General features: G+C 41.4%; 1 protein-coding gene across 4 annotated transcripts in view; it reads right to left on the bottom strand.

The window, feature by feature from the left end:
• Positions 1–17,715, bottom strand: part of LOC138683545 (probable global transcription activator SNF2L2) — a 231,771-nt gene that overhangs the window by 112,671 nt on the left and 101,385 nt on the right. For all 4 annotated transcript variants that reach the window (XM_069775524.1, XM_069775526.1, XM_069775525.1 and 1 more), the window contains 5 exons: positions 16,926–17,033; positions 13,475–13,561; positions 12,559–12,605; positions 5,031–5,197; positions 4,041–4,204 (listed from right to left, as the gene is read on the bottom strand). In XM_069775524.1, coding sequence (XP_069631625.1) covers positions 4,041–4,204; positions 5,031–5,197; positions 12,559–12,605; positions 13,475–13,561; positions 16,926–17,033 — 573 coding nt within the window. The remainder of the gene's footprint in view (positions 1–4,040; positions 4,205–5,030; positions 5,198–12,558; positions 12,606–13,474; positions 13,562–16,925; positions 17,034–17,715) is intronic.

The following is a 17,715-nucleotide window of genomic DNA, read 5'->3' as shown; positions in this document are numbered from 1 at the left end:
GAATTGAGCCCTGAGGAACGCCGCTGGTGACTGGTCGCCAGCCAGATGTAGCCCCATTCACTACAACCCTTTGAGCCCTGCCATTCAGCCAGTTCTTCACCCAGTGCACCGTGTACCTGGTCATCTCACAGTTGGACAACTTGTCCAGAAGGACGCTGTGAGGGACAGCATCAAAAACCTTACTAAAATCCAGAAAAACGACATCCACTGCCTTCCCTTCATCCACTAGGCGAGGCACCTTATCATAGAAGTATATTGAATTAGCTAAACAGGACTTTCCCTTTGTGAACCCATGTTGACTGTGCCTGATGCAATCATCCCATTGTCCTTTAAATGCCTTTCAATAGCACCCAGTATGATCTTCTCCATATTTTTTCCAGGAACCAAGGTTAGAGGAACAGGTCTGTAGTTTCCTGGGTCTTCCCTCACACCCTTCTTGTAAATTGGAATAACGTTGGCTAGCTTCCAGTCAGCAGGGACCTCCCCAGACTCCCAAGACCTTTGGTAGATGATCGAGAGGGGTCCTGCTGTAGCGTTCGCTAGCTCCTTCAGTACTCTGGGATGAATCCCATCAGGCCCCATGGACTTGTGAACATTCAGCTGATACAGCTGGTCCCTTACAATTTCAGTGTCCACAAATGGAAAGGTACTGTTCCCGCAGTCGTGGTCCTCCAACTCAGAGACCGGGCAGCCCAAGGTCTATCATTGATATTAAAGACTGGGGCAAAAAAAGCATTGAATGCACTGAATGCCTCTGCTTTTTCTTCATCCCTATTTGTCAGGTGACCATCTTCAACAAGTATCTGTCCAATGTTTTCCTTGGACCTCCTCTTACTATTAGCATACATAAAAAAAGCCTTTCTTGTTGTCTGACACAACTCTGGCCAGTTTCAACTCTAGTTCAGCTTTGGCCTTTCATGTCTTCTCCCTGCATATGCGAACCACAGCTCTGTAATCTTCCTGCGAAGCCTGACCTCGCTCCCAGAGATCATACAATTTCTTTTTCCACCTGAGTTCCAAGAGGAGTTCCCTGTTCAGCCAAGCTGGTCTTCTGCCCCGCTTGCTTGACTTGCGACGCCATGGGATTGCCTGCTCCTGTGCTGTTAAAAGGTGGTTCTTAAAAACTGACCAGCTCTCATGGACCCCTAAGCCCTCAAAAGCAGATTCCCAGGGGACACTGTTAAGTAGCTCCCTGAGTAGCTTAAAGTTTGCTCCCTTGAAGTGCAGGGTAGCAACTCTGCTGACCTTTTTCCTCGTTACACCAAAAATTTTAAACTCAACCATTTTGTGATCACTGTGGCCAAGACAGCCACCTATCATCACATCTCCCTTGAGTCCATCTCTAGTCACAAACAGCAAGTCTAGGAGGGCATCTTTCCTATTTGGCTCACTGAGTACTTGTGACAAGAAATTTTCTTCCACAAACTTCAGGAATTTGCCAGGCTTGCTTGTCACAGCAGTATGATATTCCCAGGTGATGTCTGGGAAGTTGAAATCTCCCATAAGGACAAGGGCTACCGATCCAGAGATTTCTCCTAATTGCCTATAGAATAACTTATCGGTGCTATCATCCTGGCTGAGCGATCGACAATAGACACCCACAATGACATCTGCTTTGTTTTCCATTCCCCTAATCCTCACACAGAGGCTCTCAACCACATCACTGCTAACTGTGAGGGCTGTACAATCAAACCTCTCCCTTACATACAGTGCAACTCCTCCACTTCGCTTGCCCTGCCTATCCCTCCTGAACAGCCTGTAGCCTTCCATCCCAGCGCTCCAGTCGTGGGACTCATTCCACCAAGTCTCACTAATACCAATGACAACATGGCTCTGGGAATGGACCAACGCTTCCAGTTCATCCTGTTTGTTTCTCATACTGCGTGCATTGGTGTACAGGCATTTCAGATGTGCTCCTAAGCCCTCCATGCTCCCAGGAGCAGCATAAATGTTCCCACTAGCATTGCCAGCCTCAAGCGATGCTGTGCCAACCCTTGGTTTACCTTCAGCAATCCTCTTAGTATTCCCTTCCCCCACTGATTCTAGTTTAAAGCCCTCTCAATCAGTCCTGCCAGCTTATGAGCAAAGATGCATTTTCCCCCATTGGGACAGGTAGATCCTGTCAGGCCCCAGCATACCTTGTGCCTCGAAGACTCTTTCAAGGTTATAAAAACCAAAGTTCTGGCAGAGGCACCAGTCCTGGAGCCAGGTATTGATATCTTGGGCATGTTTGTTTCTTCCAATGTCTCTTTTATATCTTTCCTTCACTTATTAAACTATCTTTAGCTCAACCCAGGACTTTTCACCCTTTTGGCCTTCTGATTCTCTCCCCCATTCCACCAAGGGGCTAGTAAGCAAGAGACTGTGTGGGTGCTTAGCTGCTGGCTGGGGTCAATCTGATGCCAGATACAGAAAATCCTGTGGTAGATTAGAAAGTCCTGTTTTAAATTAAGTTAGTTAGCCAAGATCATTCTGATCTTTTCTATTCTTCCTGTTTAATGGTGCCTCACCCGGAGCACCAATTCTGATCCTTTCCATTCTTCCTGATTGATGGTGCATCCCTCTTGGCAGGAAAAAGAACCACTGACCCGATACAGAGCAACTTAGCGGTCAAAGTGAGGAGGGGATACCTCCTCAAACGACCACCGAAGACCCCCGCGCATGCAGAGAAGGCATCTGATGTGTCATGGTTACATAATCCTATGCATATGCATTAGATAGATAGTTTCAATATGTATTAGGTAGGAGTAGTTTAATAAATTAGATCCAATTGTTACTGTATAAAAGGGACACACCTGATGAATCTGGTGTGCTTGATTTGTGGCAAGTCCACTGAGCACCCTGCACAGAACAAAGCAATATCTCTCCTGAGTGTGTGAGACTGGTCTATTGCACACCGGGTAATGAATCCGCTTTTAGGACAACAGATCCACCACAATGTGGGGCACCAAAAAGGACTGTGGTGGGTTGACCCCAGACAACGGCCAAGCACCCACACAGCCACTCGCTCGCTCCCCTCTCCTGTGGGATGGGGAGAAAATAGAAGGAAAATGAGAAGAATGGTTGATCGAAATAAAGACGGTTTAATAGGTGAAGCAAAATCTGTGCATGCAAGTAAAGCAAAAGAAGGAATTTATTTACTATTTCCTTTTGACAGGCAGATGTCCAACCACTTCCTGGAAAGCAGGACCTCAACACATATAACAGTTGCTTGGGAAGACAAACGCCATGACCACAAATGTCCCCGCTTCCTCCTCCTTTCCTTGACCTTTTATTGCTGAGCACAACGTCATATGGTATGGAATATCCCTTGGTCAGTCTGGGTCAGCTCTCCCGGCTGTGTCCCCTCCCAGCTTCTTGCCCACCCCCAGTCTACTCGTTGGTGGGGCAGAGTAGGAAAAATCAAAAGCCTCCTGGCTGTGCAAGCAGTGTTTGGCAACAAACAAAACACTGGTGCATGCACTATCAACACTGTTTTGGTCACAAATCCAAAATACAGCACCATATGGGCTGTTATGAAGAAAATTAACTCCATCCCAGCCAGACCCAGCATAGACTCTAGTCCGGGTACAAGAACAGAGGCAACAATACAGCTGGATATATATAATAAAATCCTGCTATAGAACTGTGTATCTAAAGCAAATCACTATTCCTGAGACTCTTAAATGCATTAGTAATCTTAGAAATTATTTCATCTGCTGCATGAGCTTTTAACTTTGAATGGAGAGCCATTTATTAGTGCCTTATGATTAAAGGGTGAACAAAGTTATACCAATGAAACAGAAAACGCAGACTGTAAGACTCTAACTTTGAGGATTCCCTGACACTCAGAAAAACTATACACGTGGACACAGTATCACTTTACCGATTTAAAACAAAACACTACTTGATTGTAGCAGTTTGCCTTACCAATTCTTCTCAAGCAGCATTTTATGATATACTTTCATTTCACTGTCAATCTTCCCAAATTAAAACACAAAGCCTAAAAAAGCACAAACAATTATTTCCATATTACATGAAGATAATTAAATAAAAATAACCTGATGAGGATTCCAATCACTATCAAAGATTATAACAGTGTCAGCAGCCTGGAGGTTCAAGCCCAGCCCTCCTGCCCTTGTACTCAGCAAGAAGATGAAGTACTGTGAGCCAGGTTCATTAAACTTCTTCAGCAGGGCAGCTCGATCCTCTGATTTTGTTGTACCTGAGAAGAAATTAAAAAAGAAATAAAAAGAAACCCTATGACAAAGATCTTCTACTGAAATAATTTAAAAGCAATCTTAGTTGTTTAAGGCACATGTGGAAGGGAAATTTTAGCTCACTTGTTCTTTGCCATCTCAGCTATATTTTCTATAATACAGACGCAAACACTAACCATGGATGTTTCAGCCAACTGTCTACAGCACTTGGGAGGAGGCTTCCCAATCTTTTATTTTAAGTAGGCTTGACATTTCAAAAGGGGACTTTGAAAAGATGCAACTATCTATTTGACAACATTTTATGACTGACAAGTTTCAATAGATGATATACAGACGCTTCAGTTTTGATTAAGGCCTTATGAGCACTCACAGAATCTAAATATTTTTAAAACTATATGTGTACACAAACATAGATTTATTAACATTTCACTATTGGCCTTAAAAAAAATCAAGATTAATATCAAGGGAACAAAAATTCTTAAAAGATCACATTCAAAACACAATGGTGTCTATAGGGGAGGGAGAGAAAGCAGAGAATTCAACCACGGTAAAAGGCCTACACAAAGCTCTAAGTAACAACTAAGCACTGTACACATTGGCAACAAGGTGAATTTCCTGTACTTTGACAATCAGTTTTTACTGATCAGCTTGGTCTGACCCTCTGTATGTTTTATCTTTTTACATCTCTGCCTGTAGCTGAAGACAGACAGAAGTTTGATATTTTTATTCAGATGTCCATACACATATAGTACAGAGGAGGAAGTTTTTCTACTACATAGTCAAATTGCTGAACCAGGAAAACACTTCCAAATTTATTTTCATTCCTCTTACCATCAAGACGTAAGTAAAGGAAATTTCGAAATGCAAAATAGTCCTCCATAATGGTCATGAGTGATGTCATTTGACAGAAAAGAAGCACACGATGGCTAGTGGCTCGCAACTTAGGTAAAATACGATCAAGTAGTTCAAATTTCCCTGAGGCTCGATAAAGCTCAGCTCTGTTTTAGAGGAAAAAACACAGTAAATGCCATGACAAGCCTGCTTTTAGAAGAGTTTTTAATAATGCATTCTAATTACAATTGTGTCATATCATGATAATGGATAGATTCCTTTACTCAAAGGAAAACAAAACTGATAGCACTTTTCTCTCTTTAAAACTGTTTATGATGTTGATTAAAATAAGAAAAAAAACCTGCATGAATTGCATCTATGTATTTATTTGTTAGGAAAGGATTCCTCCCCCAAAATATAAGAATTCTGTGGACTCTCAAGCACATCAAATATCTTCCTTTATGAGCCCAGTATTTTTTTTTATTATTTCTCAAAACAAGTGTTATTTCTGAGGTATATAAACATTTTATTGGTTTAGATGCTGTCCCACAGTATCTGCTTTCAATCAGCATCTACTGGATCCACAAGTTCTATTCATCAAGTGTATGTTAGAATTCATTACTTTTCCACTCGCTACTGTGCACATGAAAGCAAAGGAGTCCAGACCATACTAGTTTATATATAGAGAAACAATGGGAAAAGTTTGATAATGGACATATTCTTTTATTGTATACACTTATAACTGTCTTGAACTATCTCTATTTGCTCCAATTACTAATCTTCTGTCTTCTATGCTGTCAAGATGAGTTGCAAAACAGATTGAGCTCTACGTTTGTATGCAAAGATGTTTAAGCCAAAAATCAGAAAGAGAATAACAAAGGTGACTAAATGAGTAGAACAACCATATAGTTTAGAAAATCAAATTACACATAACTCTCTTCCAACTCTAAATCTGTAGCCTTAAAATATAATTTATCATTAGGAACTGTATACTCAGTCCACAAGATACAAGGCCTTCTGAGATGTATACATATGTAATTGCTATGCAAAAGGCCAAACTATTTGAGATACAGATGGTCTCGTATACTACTAATAAAAAAAAAGACATTTCTGACACTTAAACAGGAAGGCAGCCATGTGGAGGATACACACAACCTCCTCTATCCCTTGCTCAGAGTAAGACGGAAACCATTTCTAGCCAGTTGCACAGAAGTGTTGAGAACAAATTTAAATCTGTTTAAATTTTTTATCTAAGCAATGGATAAAGTGTTAAAATTACTTTAATTTGGAATAAATTAAAAAGGAAGAGTAGAAGAGGGAGAAAGTGAGAGAAATTAAACCCCCTACTGAAATTCCTAAAGTGCCTCCACGATAAATTTCAGATAGTGTCTTTGTTGTTTAAAAAAAGGAAGGGAGGCAGGGAGGCAGGAGAGAGGCAGGCAAGCAGGCAGGAAGGATAGGCAGGAGGGAAGGTGGGCAGGCAGGCATTGGTTTGTCTGCATGAAGACAGGATTTATTATTCAGTATATTGACATGCAGTGTGATAATCATCTTTCCCTGTTTTCCCTGAGACAGACAGAGGGGCAGAAAAGCTTCACATAACACCTCTAATACCAGCATCTTTTGGTTCAGGTATGGATCCTGTGCCTCTCTGTCCTCCTATAAAAGGGTATAGAGGACAAAGGAATCAGGATTCTCCTTCAGGTCCCTCCCAAACTAAAGTCCATGCTAATGGAAAACTGATGAGAAGATGAGATATATCACAGGGCTGCTGTGGTTGCCTGCTGGGATTTGCCCCTGATCAGCAAATCATCTGGACATAAATAGTCTTCCGTGCTCTTAAATACCCTTCCATTACATCATGTCACTCTGAGAACTTTTTGGTAGTGGGGAAAATCCCTGGGTAGAGCATTCTGTTACCACCTAGGTTTCATTGAGAATCTGAAATATCTTCTTCGATGAGGGAAGGGGAGATTCCTAATGTGAAAGTATGAATCCAACAGCTGGAAATCTGTAAACAGTCTTGAGCTTGGAGACATGGAATGATGGAGTCAAGTGTTATAAATAATTTAGAATGATATATGCACTTGGATTTTAGGATAGGAAAAACACACTTCCTTCTTGTACAGAATGAGAAAAAAAATATCAAAACATTCTGTTAACCCTGAAATATCTTCTGTAACTGTGACTTCTGTAATGAGATCATTGCCATGTGCAGACTAATGATTGATCCTTGAAATGGACATAGCAGATGTGGAATGAGGCAGTATCTCTTGTCCTTCCACTGGGTGTCACTAAGAACAGTCTGGCTCCATCTTCTTTACTCCTCCTATGAGGTATTTAGACACTTTGATAAGATCCCCCCATAGCCATCTCTTCTCCAGGCTAAACAGTCTCAGCTTTAAGCCTCTCCTCATGAGACAGATGCTCTTGTGGAAGCAAAATAGTTAATGCCTCATAGGCCTTTGCAGGCCTCACTAGTTAAGAAGCATTTGCAGCTAATGGTCTCACCAGGGAGCAAGATTTCATTAACAAATGAGTGAATTATTTGTAAAAGGATATACTATCTAGAGCCTCCTTATCTGAAGAATTCCAATCGATGTTGTTATTTACCATATCCTGCTTATCTGACACAGTTTTGGTGAAGAACCTGGTTGTATAGCCTAAAAGGTATATAAACTCTGTAACTGCCCCATTTACACAGGATTCATATCAGCAGTCTCTCACTGCTGCTTTGTTCTCTCCTATAGCTATAGTAAACTGCTTCTGTTCTGACCTGATCTAAATAGTAATTCTAGTTATTCCACAATACTCCAAACCCTTAGTCATCTTTGTGGCCCTTTGCTGGACTCACTCCAGTATCCCTGTGTCTGTCTTGTACTGGGGAGCCCAGAACTGGATACAGTACTTGAGATGCAGCCTCAGCAGTGCTGAGTGGAGAGGAAGGATCTCCTCCTTCGACCTGCTGACACTGTTCTTCCTAATGCAGCCCAGGATGCTGTTGGTTGCCTTTGCCATGAGGGTGCATTGGTGGCTCATGGTCAGATTCTTTTCCACCAGAACCCTCAGGTCCTTTTCTGCAAAGCTGCTTTCCAGCTGGTCAGCCCCCAGCCTGTACTGGTGCATGAGTTTATTCCATACCAGGTGCAGGACACGGCATTTCCCTTTGTTGAACTGCCCATTTCTCCATCCTGTTGAGGTCCCTCTGAATGTCAGCACAACCACCCAGTGTATCAGCCACTCCTCCCAATTCTCTATCATCTGCAGACTTGCTGAGAGTGCACTCTGTCCCAAGATCCAGGTCAGAAAAGAAGAGGTTAAACAGTATGGGCCCCAGTATTGGCCCCTGGGGAACACCACTAGTGACTGCCCTTTAGCTGGACTTCATGCCTTTTGCTGTTGATAGACCTGCAGAAGCCTTTCTTGTTGCCCCTCCCATACCTCTCCAGATTCAAATCTAGATGGGCTTTGGCTTTCCTAACTGCATCCCTGTATGCTTGGACAGTGTCTCTATATGCCATCTGGGTCACCTGTCCCTGCTTCCACCTCCTGTATGCTTCCTTTTTATGTTTGAATTTACTCAGGAGCTCCTTGTGCATCCATACATCCTGCCACCTGTGCTTGACTTGCTGCATGTTGGGATGGACCATCCTTAAGCTGGGAGAAGGTAATCCCTGAATATCAACCAGCTCTCCTGGACCCCCTCTGCTTTCTAGGACTGTCTCCCATGGGATTCTTCCAAGCAGATCCCTGAAAAAGCCAAAGTCTGCTTTCCTGAAGTCTAGGGTTATGATCCTGCTATTTGCCTTGTTCCTTCCTTTCAGGATCCTGAACTCCACCATCTCATGGTCACTGCAGTCAAGACTGCCCCAACCAGTCCTTCCTCATTTGGAGGTATTCAGGTCCAGCAGAGTGCCTCCCCTTATTGGCTCCTTGATCACTTGTGTTAGGAAGTGATCACCAAAACACTCCATAAACCTCCTGGATTGCTTATGCCCTACTGTCTTGTCCTTCCAGCAGATATTGGGGTGGTTAAAGTTCCCCATGACAACCAGGGCCTGCAAATATGAAGCTTCTTCCAGTTGCACAAAGAAGGCCTCATCTACTTCTTCCTGATCAGGCAGTCTATAGCAGATGCCCACCACAATGTCACCCACATTGGTCTGCCCTCTAGTCCTAACCCATAAGCTCCTGACTGGCACGTCATCCATCCCTAGGCAGAGCTCCATGCATTCCAGCTGCTGTCTCATATAAAGGACAGTTCCCCCTCCTTGCCTTCCCAGCCTGTCCTTCCTAAAGAGCTTGTATCCATCCATGGCAGCAATCCAGTTGTGTGAGCTATCCCAGCACATCTCCATGATCCCAGTGAGACTGTAGCCCTGCAACTGCACACAGATCTCTAATTCTTCCTGTTTGTTCCCCATGCTGCACGCATTAGTGTACAGGTACTTCAGAGAGGCACACAGTCATGCTGATTTCCCAGGAAAAGGGTGAGAGCTTCCCCCACAATACTGTCCTCCTGGCACTTCCTTATTTGTGTGCACGTGCTTGGGGTGGGCTCTCTTGTGTCCCGTTTTGTTCATTTTGAGGTCTCTCCTGTCCACATCACCTTGCACCCTCTGCTTACCAAGCCAGTCCACCACTTTCCCACTTGACTGTGGGTTGTCCTCTCCCTCCCCTGTCATTCCTAGTTTGAAGCTCTCCTCACCAGGTTGGCCAGCCTGTTGGCAAAGATGTTTTTGCCCCACTTGGTCAGGTGGATCCTGTCTTTCCCTATCAGTCCTTTATCCTCAGAGGGTCCTATGGTCATTAAAGCCAAATCTCTATCAGCAACACCAGCTGCGCTGCCAGTTGTTGATCCCCAGGATCCATCCACTCCTCCTCAAGCCCTTCCCCTTCATCAATAGGATAAAGTAGAAAACCACCTGGGCCCCCATACCTTTGACCCTCATCCCCAGATTCATGTAGTCACTCTTGATATACTCAAGGTTTCCCCTGGCAGTATCATCGGTGCACACATGGAAGAACAGCAGAGGGTAATACTCTGAGGGCCAGACAAGCATCAACAGTCTCTCAGTTCCAGATCCGAGCCCCCGGCAAGCAGCAAACCTCCCTAGAGAGTAGATGGGGGTTTCTGTTCCCTGCAGGAGGGAGTCATCCGCTACTATCGCTTGCCACTTCCTCCTGATGCTGCTGCTGCATGGTTCAGTCTCAGCTGGCTCCAATGTTTCTTCAGACAGAGCTTTCAGTCCCTCATCTGCTACCAGGGCACTGCACCTATTCTGTAGTTGCAGATCTGCAGGTGGAGCAGGAGCCTTCCTCCTGTTGCCAAAAGTCACAAGCTTCTAGCCTTCACCATCATGGGAGTCTCCATTTGCCACCCCAGTGAGTACAGACTCTGGTTGCTCTTTCTGTGCAGGTGAGGATTCAGGCTCTTGCTTCTGCAGGGTGTTAGAGAATATCCTTTCCATCTCTTTTTTCATCATCCTTATTGCTGTGCATTGATATTGACATACTGGAGCAAGTCCAGAGGTGGACCACCATGATGCTCAGGGGACTGGAGCACATGACATAGAAGAAAAGGTTGAGAGAGCTGGATTTTTTTCAGTCTAGATAAGAGAAGGCTCAGAGAAACCTTATTGCTTGTTTACAACTGCCTAATGGGAGGATACAGTGAAGACTCTTCTCAGAGCTGCACAGTAATAGGACAAGAGGCAATGGATACAAGTTGGAACATGGGAAATTCTGATAAGATACTAGGAAAAATATTTTTTACCGTGAGGGTGGTCAAATACTAGAACTGGTTGCCCAGTGAGGCTGTATAATCTGCATCCTTGGAGGTGTTCAAGACTTGACTGGACAAGTCCTTGAGCAACCTGACCTGCTTTGCGTAGGGGTTAGACCAGGTGACCTCTGGAGTTCTCTTCCAACCTAAATTATTCTATGATTCTAACCTTTTTTAACATGGTCTTTATCAAAAACGTACATGTCAAGAGAACCTGTAAGCAAATGAGCCAGGACTTGCTGCCAAGAGATCTTTAAAGTCTGAAGTCTGACATAGATTTTGAACAATTAAGAACTGGGTACAAGTATCACTGAAGTATCAGTTTAAGCATTTTATGTAAATATAATGTGTTGCTGGATTATAAGAATTGTGTTAAAGGTTACACAGAAAGTTTTTGAAAAGCAAAATATTAGTAGTTTAGTAGTAAACTTAAAATTTTGTTATGACAAGGTTAATTTAAAATGCTGACAAAAAAAATGAGTGGACAGATGCCAATAATCTAATTGCAAGTGTAATAAGAAAACATACCCCCCATAAAATCAGAGGTAGATTAAGGCTAACTGGAAATCATTCCTAGCCCAATACTTGGATGAGCCACAATAACAGAGGAATTTAAATGCTTTCCATTAGAGAAAGTTTGCTAATATTTCCCTAATTTGAAAGGGAATAAAAAGAAAGAGGAGATAAATTAAAACTGAGAAATGGTACCATAACAAATCACAGATATGAAAACACCAGGGACCTCTGTAAGGAAACTTTGATAATCATAGAATCATAGAACAGCCCAGGTTAGAAGGGACCTTGAAAGATTATCTGGTCCAACATTTCATGGGAAAGGGAGCCTAGATGATATTATCTAGCACCCTGTCCAATTGCATCTTGAAAACCTCCAGTGACGGGGACTCTACCATGTCCCTGGAGAGGTTGTTCCAGTGATTGATTGTTCTTACTGTAAAAAATTTTTTTCTTATGCTCAGATGAAACCTCTCCCAGTGTAACTTGTACCCTTTGCCCCTTGTCTTCTCCATGTGACATAATGTCTCATGCCATTGCAGTTGGGCAAAGGTGTCAGTCTTGTCCCTAATTTAGCAAGGACTAGTGTGCAGTTATCAGTAAATAAACAAGAATCCTGCATGTGACCACCATAACTATTCCTTATGCGATGGGAAAGAAAAAAGAAAAAAGACTCTTGTTACAACAGGAATAAAAGCTTTCTGAAGAACCAGCAATCATTTCTATGTTCAGTCATTGTCCAAGGACTGGAAGCTTTATGAAAGAAAGGGTCCTATATCTTGGTAAGATGTTAATGAAAATAATGGAAATCCATCTTCAGAATTCTCCTAACCATTCTCTGCTTTAACTGAATGCTTCTTTTCAAAGCACGAGACTACTTTAAATTAGATAAAAACTTTTTTGCTTTGATATTAGTCACTCAGCAGGGCTTCAGCATCAGTCAAGGACAAGACTGGAGTCCAGAAGATTCTAATTACCATCCAACTATAAAAGCAACTTTAAACTGCCAATTTGGAGAAGAAACATCCCTTGAAGTAAGAAGCAGTCCCTTAGGCTGGGGGACTATGGGAAGAGTTTTAAGCTGGTTAGGTTCCTTCTAAAGCATGTTATTTCTATAGCTGATTAGATTTATCTTAGAAACTACTTAGTTTTTGAGAACATATAGCTTTTGGAAACAAGATATGATATAATAGTTTCATTACAACATATATGAAGAAGATAAAGATTTACCCATTGATGACACCATTTGAGTAGCCTAAATGTTCAGCGAAGGATTCCTGCAGAATTATAAGCAATAAACAGAATATTAGACACAGTCTATACAGTGGCAAAAATTATGCATCCCTATATCAAGAAATTATATGAATTGGGTTTGAGTCCCATTACACTCATACCCTTGGAATTTGCCTTGTGGCACAAGTACTCTAATGTTTTCCTGCTACTGCTTTATTTAAAATGCATGGCTTGTAGGAATAATTTCCCTCTGTATGCTTTTTACCAGATTACAAATACAGTAGAACTTAATTTGCACTGATTACTGGGAGACCCATTTGCAAAATACTGAATTTCATGAGTTAATAAGCAAGTGAGCAAATGATAAAAAACATAATAATACACCACAGGAGATACTTGTTAATTTCTTTGTATATTGTAGCTACATTTTAGTTAGCTTTAGCTCAGTAATGAGAAATGCTATGCAGTAAACAAATCTTTGCTGAAAAAAAGGAGGGGTATGGAGGGGGGGCAATTTTTGATAGATATTCTAAAGGATTAGCAGTCTGCTGGATAACAAGGTTCTACTATATGGCATTTTAAACTGATATCTCTATTTTAAAATTTAGTTTTATTTTAAGCACAGGTAGTGGCAAGTTGATATGGAATATCTTAAACTCAGAAAACTATATTTTTTAAAGATAGTGCCTCAAAAAGAACAAATGCTGTAAAAGAGAATTTAAAACTGCGGATAAAAATCTGGTGACTGCTCCATTTCTTCACTTATACAGAGGAATGGAATGAGTGTTTCTCAAATGTGTTCTTTCCAGCACAAGTGTTGTTGCCAAAGATGTTCCCTCTTGCACTAGCAGTTTTTGAATATGTTAGCCACCTGAATAAAAAAGGCCCCCAAAATCAAACATAACAGACTTACCTCAATATGTTGAAACATATACGGGTGATTGCATATCTTTCTCAATTGCATGATTGTGTTCATAAGAGTTTTTGCCCCACCTTTTCCCTAGGGAAACAAACAACACAAATCATATTATGAAACCCATTTCCTAGTTTGTTAATGAAACTTTTGAAACTCAATTTCAAAAGGAGACATAAAAAATACTTCTACCCCAAAGCAGAATACCATATCACCATGAAATAAAAAATATTTGAAGCTACGAAATAAGGTGCAGTTATCTGGCTGCTCAAATTAAAATATCATGAAGATGATCCAAAAAGACAAGGAGATCAAAGACTTCCAAGTAACCTGGAAAGTGTACTACATCTCGTATCTGTCTATAGCAGTCACAATAAGCACTTACTGCTTATTTCTACTGCTTATTTATGAAACCATGTAAATTGTAAACAGTAAAATATTATCAGGTGTTCCACTAAGCCGGGATGGTTACAATCTAATTATCACTGATGAATACATTTGGTAACGCCATATTAAGATTGACTAACACTTCTCAATTTAAGGTCCCATTTTGATTTGCTATAACTTTGTGAAACTGTTACCAAAGTTGGTACAATTTCCAAACTCACTATGTCACTCAGGTGAAGTTATTTTAAACTATATCAGCCAAAACAATTCAGACATTTCCAAGAGTGAGATTAGGAAAAATTACATTATGTGATCATTTTATATTCCTGGTAAATTCATCTTTGGAAGGGAACTGACATTTGATTGGGGGTAGTCTACATGTCAAAGTCTGCTGTTGATCCCTTGAAAGTCTATCTCAATTTGCTCCAAACTGCAGTTTGCATTTGTTTATGAAATGTTTACTAGAGCTTTGCATCCTAATGAATTCTCTCTAGTTTGAGCAGATTGCAAGGCAGAGCTGCAGAGTTTTCCCTAAAACCATAGTTATTGGATCTTCAAAGTCAAGAGCTCTCAATGACCACCACCTCCTTCTGCTGGCACCAGGAAGCATGAATAAGAAAACCTGATGAATTACTTACAGAAAAGAAAAAAGTTGGAGGATGGGGAAAAATTGGACCTATGAGTATGAGGGAGTTGAGATTGCAATGTTCTGGCCAAAGAGACTAGAAAGCTAGAGGACAGCAGAGGCAATTAGAACTGCTTAAGGCAAAGAGCTGGGCAGGGAAGCAAGGAAGAAAAAGCAGAGAGAAGATTCTGAACTAGTGACCAAGAGAAATCAGAGAGAGAGGTAAGCAGAAGGCTGGGATGCAAAATTAAATTGGGGGGGTGGGGGGAAGTTAGAACAAGGAACAGGATGTAAGATAGACAACGTTGAGGTGGACATAAACCTGCTGAGGTGGACAGGGAACAGGGAATGAGAGCATAGAGATGGCTGACCTCTGTTTAGTTGAGTAAGGTGACTGCACACAAATCTTGAGTCAGAGGAAGGGCAACAGGAATGGCTGTGCCAGGAAACTGGGCCTAGTTAGGCACAGAGAACTGAACTAGCAGAAGACGTTGGGATGAGGAAGAAAATAGACTGGAGATGGACCAGTCAAAGTGATTATGGTAAAAGGCATCACACTCAGGTCAGGAATAGGGGGAGATGAGCAGGAGGGACAACATCCATTCAAGTACCCTCTCTCCAGATCTTAGAGCAAACTGAAGACTCCCCAGTCTCACTGCTCTTCTGTCATCAAATATGTATTAAACCCTCAACCACATCAAACGTTGCATTGTAAAAGGCAACTACTATCAGTTATTCAGGTAACTCAAATCTCTAGCATAGGTCTCTGTAGTGCTTCTAAACTTCCAATCATTCTGATGACCTCCTTTGGATGTAAATGTGTCAAATGACATTTTCTAAGGCTTAAAAAAATGGTAGCTGAAAAATTACATTAAAAATACAACAAAAGAAATTAAACTGATGTTTGCAAAGTACTCAGAACCTATATAGAGATAACTGTCATAGAAGATCCAATGAGGAAAGGACTAACTTTGTTTTTAGAGCGGGGTTTGAATACTCAACAGTAAATAACACATCAGACCACACCGAATAGAGGTTAAAACAAAATAAGATATTGAACAAAAATGTCATCCATTGTGACAATGAAATTGGCAGGAAGCAGGTGGAAAAATAGTATGCAATCATATTGTATCATGAAAACACATATAATGGGGCCAATATATGGGACTGGTGCACACACCAGCTGTTACACACCAGCTGCTCAGAACCACAGAATGGTTGAGGTTGGAAGGGACCTCAGGAGGTCATCTGGTCCAACCCCCCTGCTCAAGCAGGGCCACCTAGAGCAGGCTGTCAAGGACTATGTACAAACAGCTTTTGAATATCTCCAAGGAGGGTGACTCCACAACCTCTCTGGGAAACCTGTTTCAGTGCTCAGTCACTCTCACAGTAAAAAAGTATTTCCTGATGTTCACATGGAACCTCCTGTGTTTCAGCTTGTGCCCATTGCCTCATCCTGTCACTGGGCACCACTGAAAAGAGCCTGGCTCTGTCCTCTTTGCATCCTCCCTTCAGGTATTTATACACATTGATAAGATCCCCCCTGAGCCTTCTCCAGGCTGAACAGTCCCAGCTCTCTCAGCCTTTCCTCAAAGGAGAGATGCTCCAGTCCCTTCATCATCTTCATGGCCCTTCACTGGACTCTCTCCAGTAGCTCTATCTCTTGCACTGGGGAGCCCAGAACTGGACACAGCACTCCAGGTGTGGCCTCACCAGTGTTGAATAGAGGGGAAGGATCACTCCCCTCGACCTGCTGGCAACACTCCTATTAATGCAGCCCAGGATACCATTGGCCCTCTTCGCAGCAAGGGCACATTGCTGGTTCATGTTTGTTGCTCTGTGTTAAGTGCCTACATGATCTTAGTCTGAGGAATCTCACGATAAATCCAACCTACCTCACATCTATTGCAATGTAAAACATGTATTTACAGACAAGCTGATGCATGGCTACTTGTCTTCTCTACAATAACTTGACCACGTGCCAAAGTCCTAAGATAGAAAAGTCAACATTTATTTTGGCATATTCCAATGTATGACTGCATGACTTACTTTGAATCTTATTTTTCTTTTAACACTTTTTTGCATGAACAGATGTTTTTTGAATGTATGAACAGAGGCACTCATAATCTAGCTGGCCAAAACAAGATTTGTGCTTAATAATGGCTCTCAGAGAAAAGATGAACACTCGGTAGTAGTCAGTGCTGCCACAATCCCAACTAGTCAGATTTTTTATTGGATTAAACTCAGCATATTTTTACCTTATGAATGGAGAGCACAAACTACTGTCTTAAAACACAAACATGTCTAATTGAGATTTCTTTCTTCAAGGATATCTGTGGTAAGAACCTACTTATTCATTTTTTTTTAAAAAAGAAGTAATGTAGTTAACACATGATCATGATCTATTGTTCTGTAAGTGTTCTAGTTTCCCCTTTGTACCTTCTTGTCTTTCTCAGAACCATCTGTGAGAAGGATTCCCTTGGCTTGCATGTGGCGGTACAGAATCTTCTGAAGAGCTGACATGTCACATTTGATTACATATTCAACCTAGTGTAAAAACACAATTAACAAATACAGTGTCAAGTTTTACCAAGATATAATCATTTCACTATGATTTTAATTCCAAGTTCTTGCCCTCCTAAACAAATAAAACAAAACCTATATTTCTTTGATCCTCATCATAACAGCACCTTTAAACAAGTTGCAATCCACTTGCAAGCATAATAATGACTATTTGAAAAGATTAACTGTGGGATTTATGATTACTACAAGACACATAGATTCTAAGGGCGTGACTGTAAATTCAGTGCTGTTTTATCAAACATATAAAAAAGGAATTATTCTTTCCTGTTTCTCTCTTATAATTTTAACCAACTGTCGAAAGATTGAATGGCTAATAACCTGTGAAATTTATTATACCTCCAAAGCATCAATCACAACCTGGCACAAAATAAATAACATCACTTACAGTCCTAAGTAGCATTCTACTTGCCAATGTGGGGATGGAAACATGCTATTTTGTTTCTCAATATCTACTAAAAAAAAGGGGGAACTAATGAAGTAGAGTATGAACACCAAATTAATTTTGACTTCTTGTTAAATATGATTAAAATAAGTTAGTTTCAGAATGTTTTGACTGCACACCACCCTTAAGTCCAGTAACACAAGAAAAGTTTTCATGTACCAATTTAACACACATTTTTTCGACTGCCAGGCCTGTATACTCCAC

The sequence above is a fragment of the Haliaeetus albicilla genome, chromosome W (assembly GCF_947461875.1).
Source record: "Haliaeetus albicilla chromosome W, bHalAlb1.1, whole genome shotgun sequence".
Lineage (NCBI taxonomy): Eukaryota > Metazoa > Chordata > Aves > Accipitriformes > Accipitridae > Haliaeetus > Haliaeetus albicilla.
Note: the sequence above shows the minus strand (reverse complement) of the source record. Positions and strands in the feature narration are given on the sequence as shown.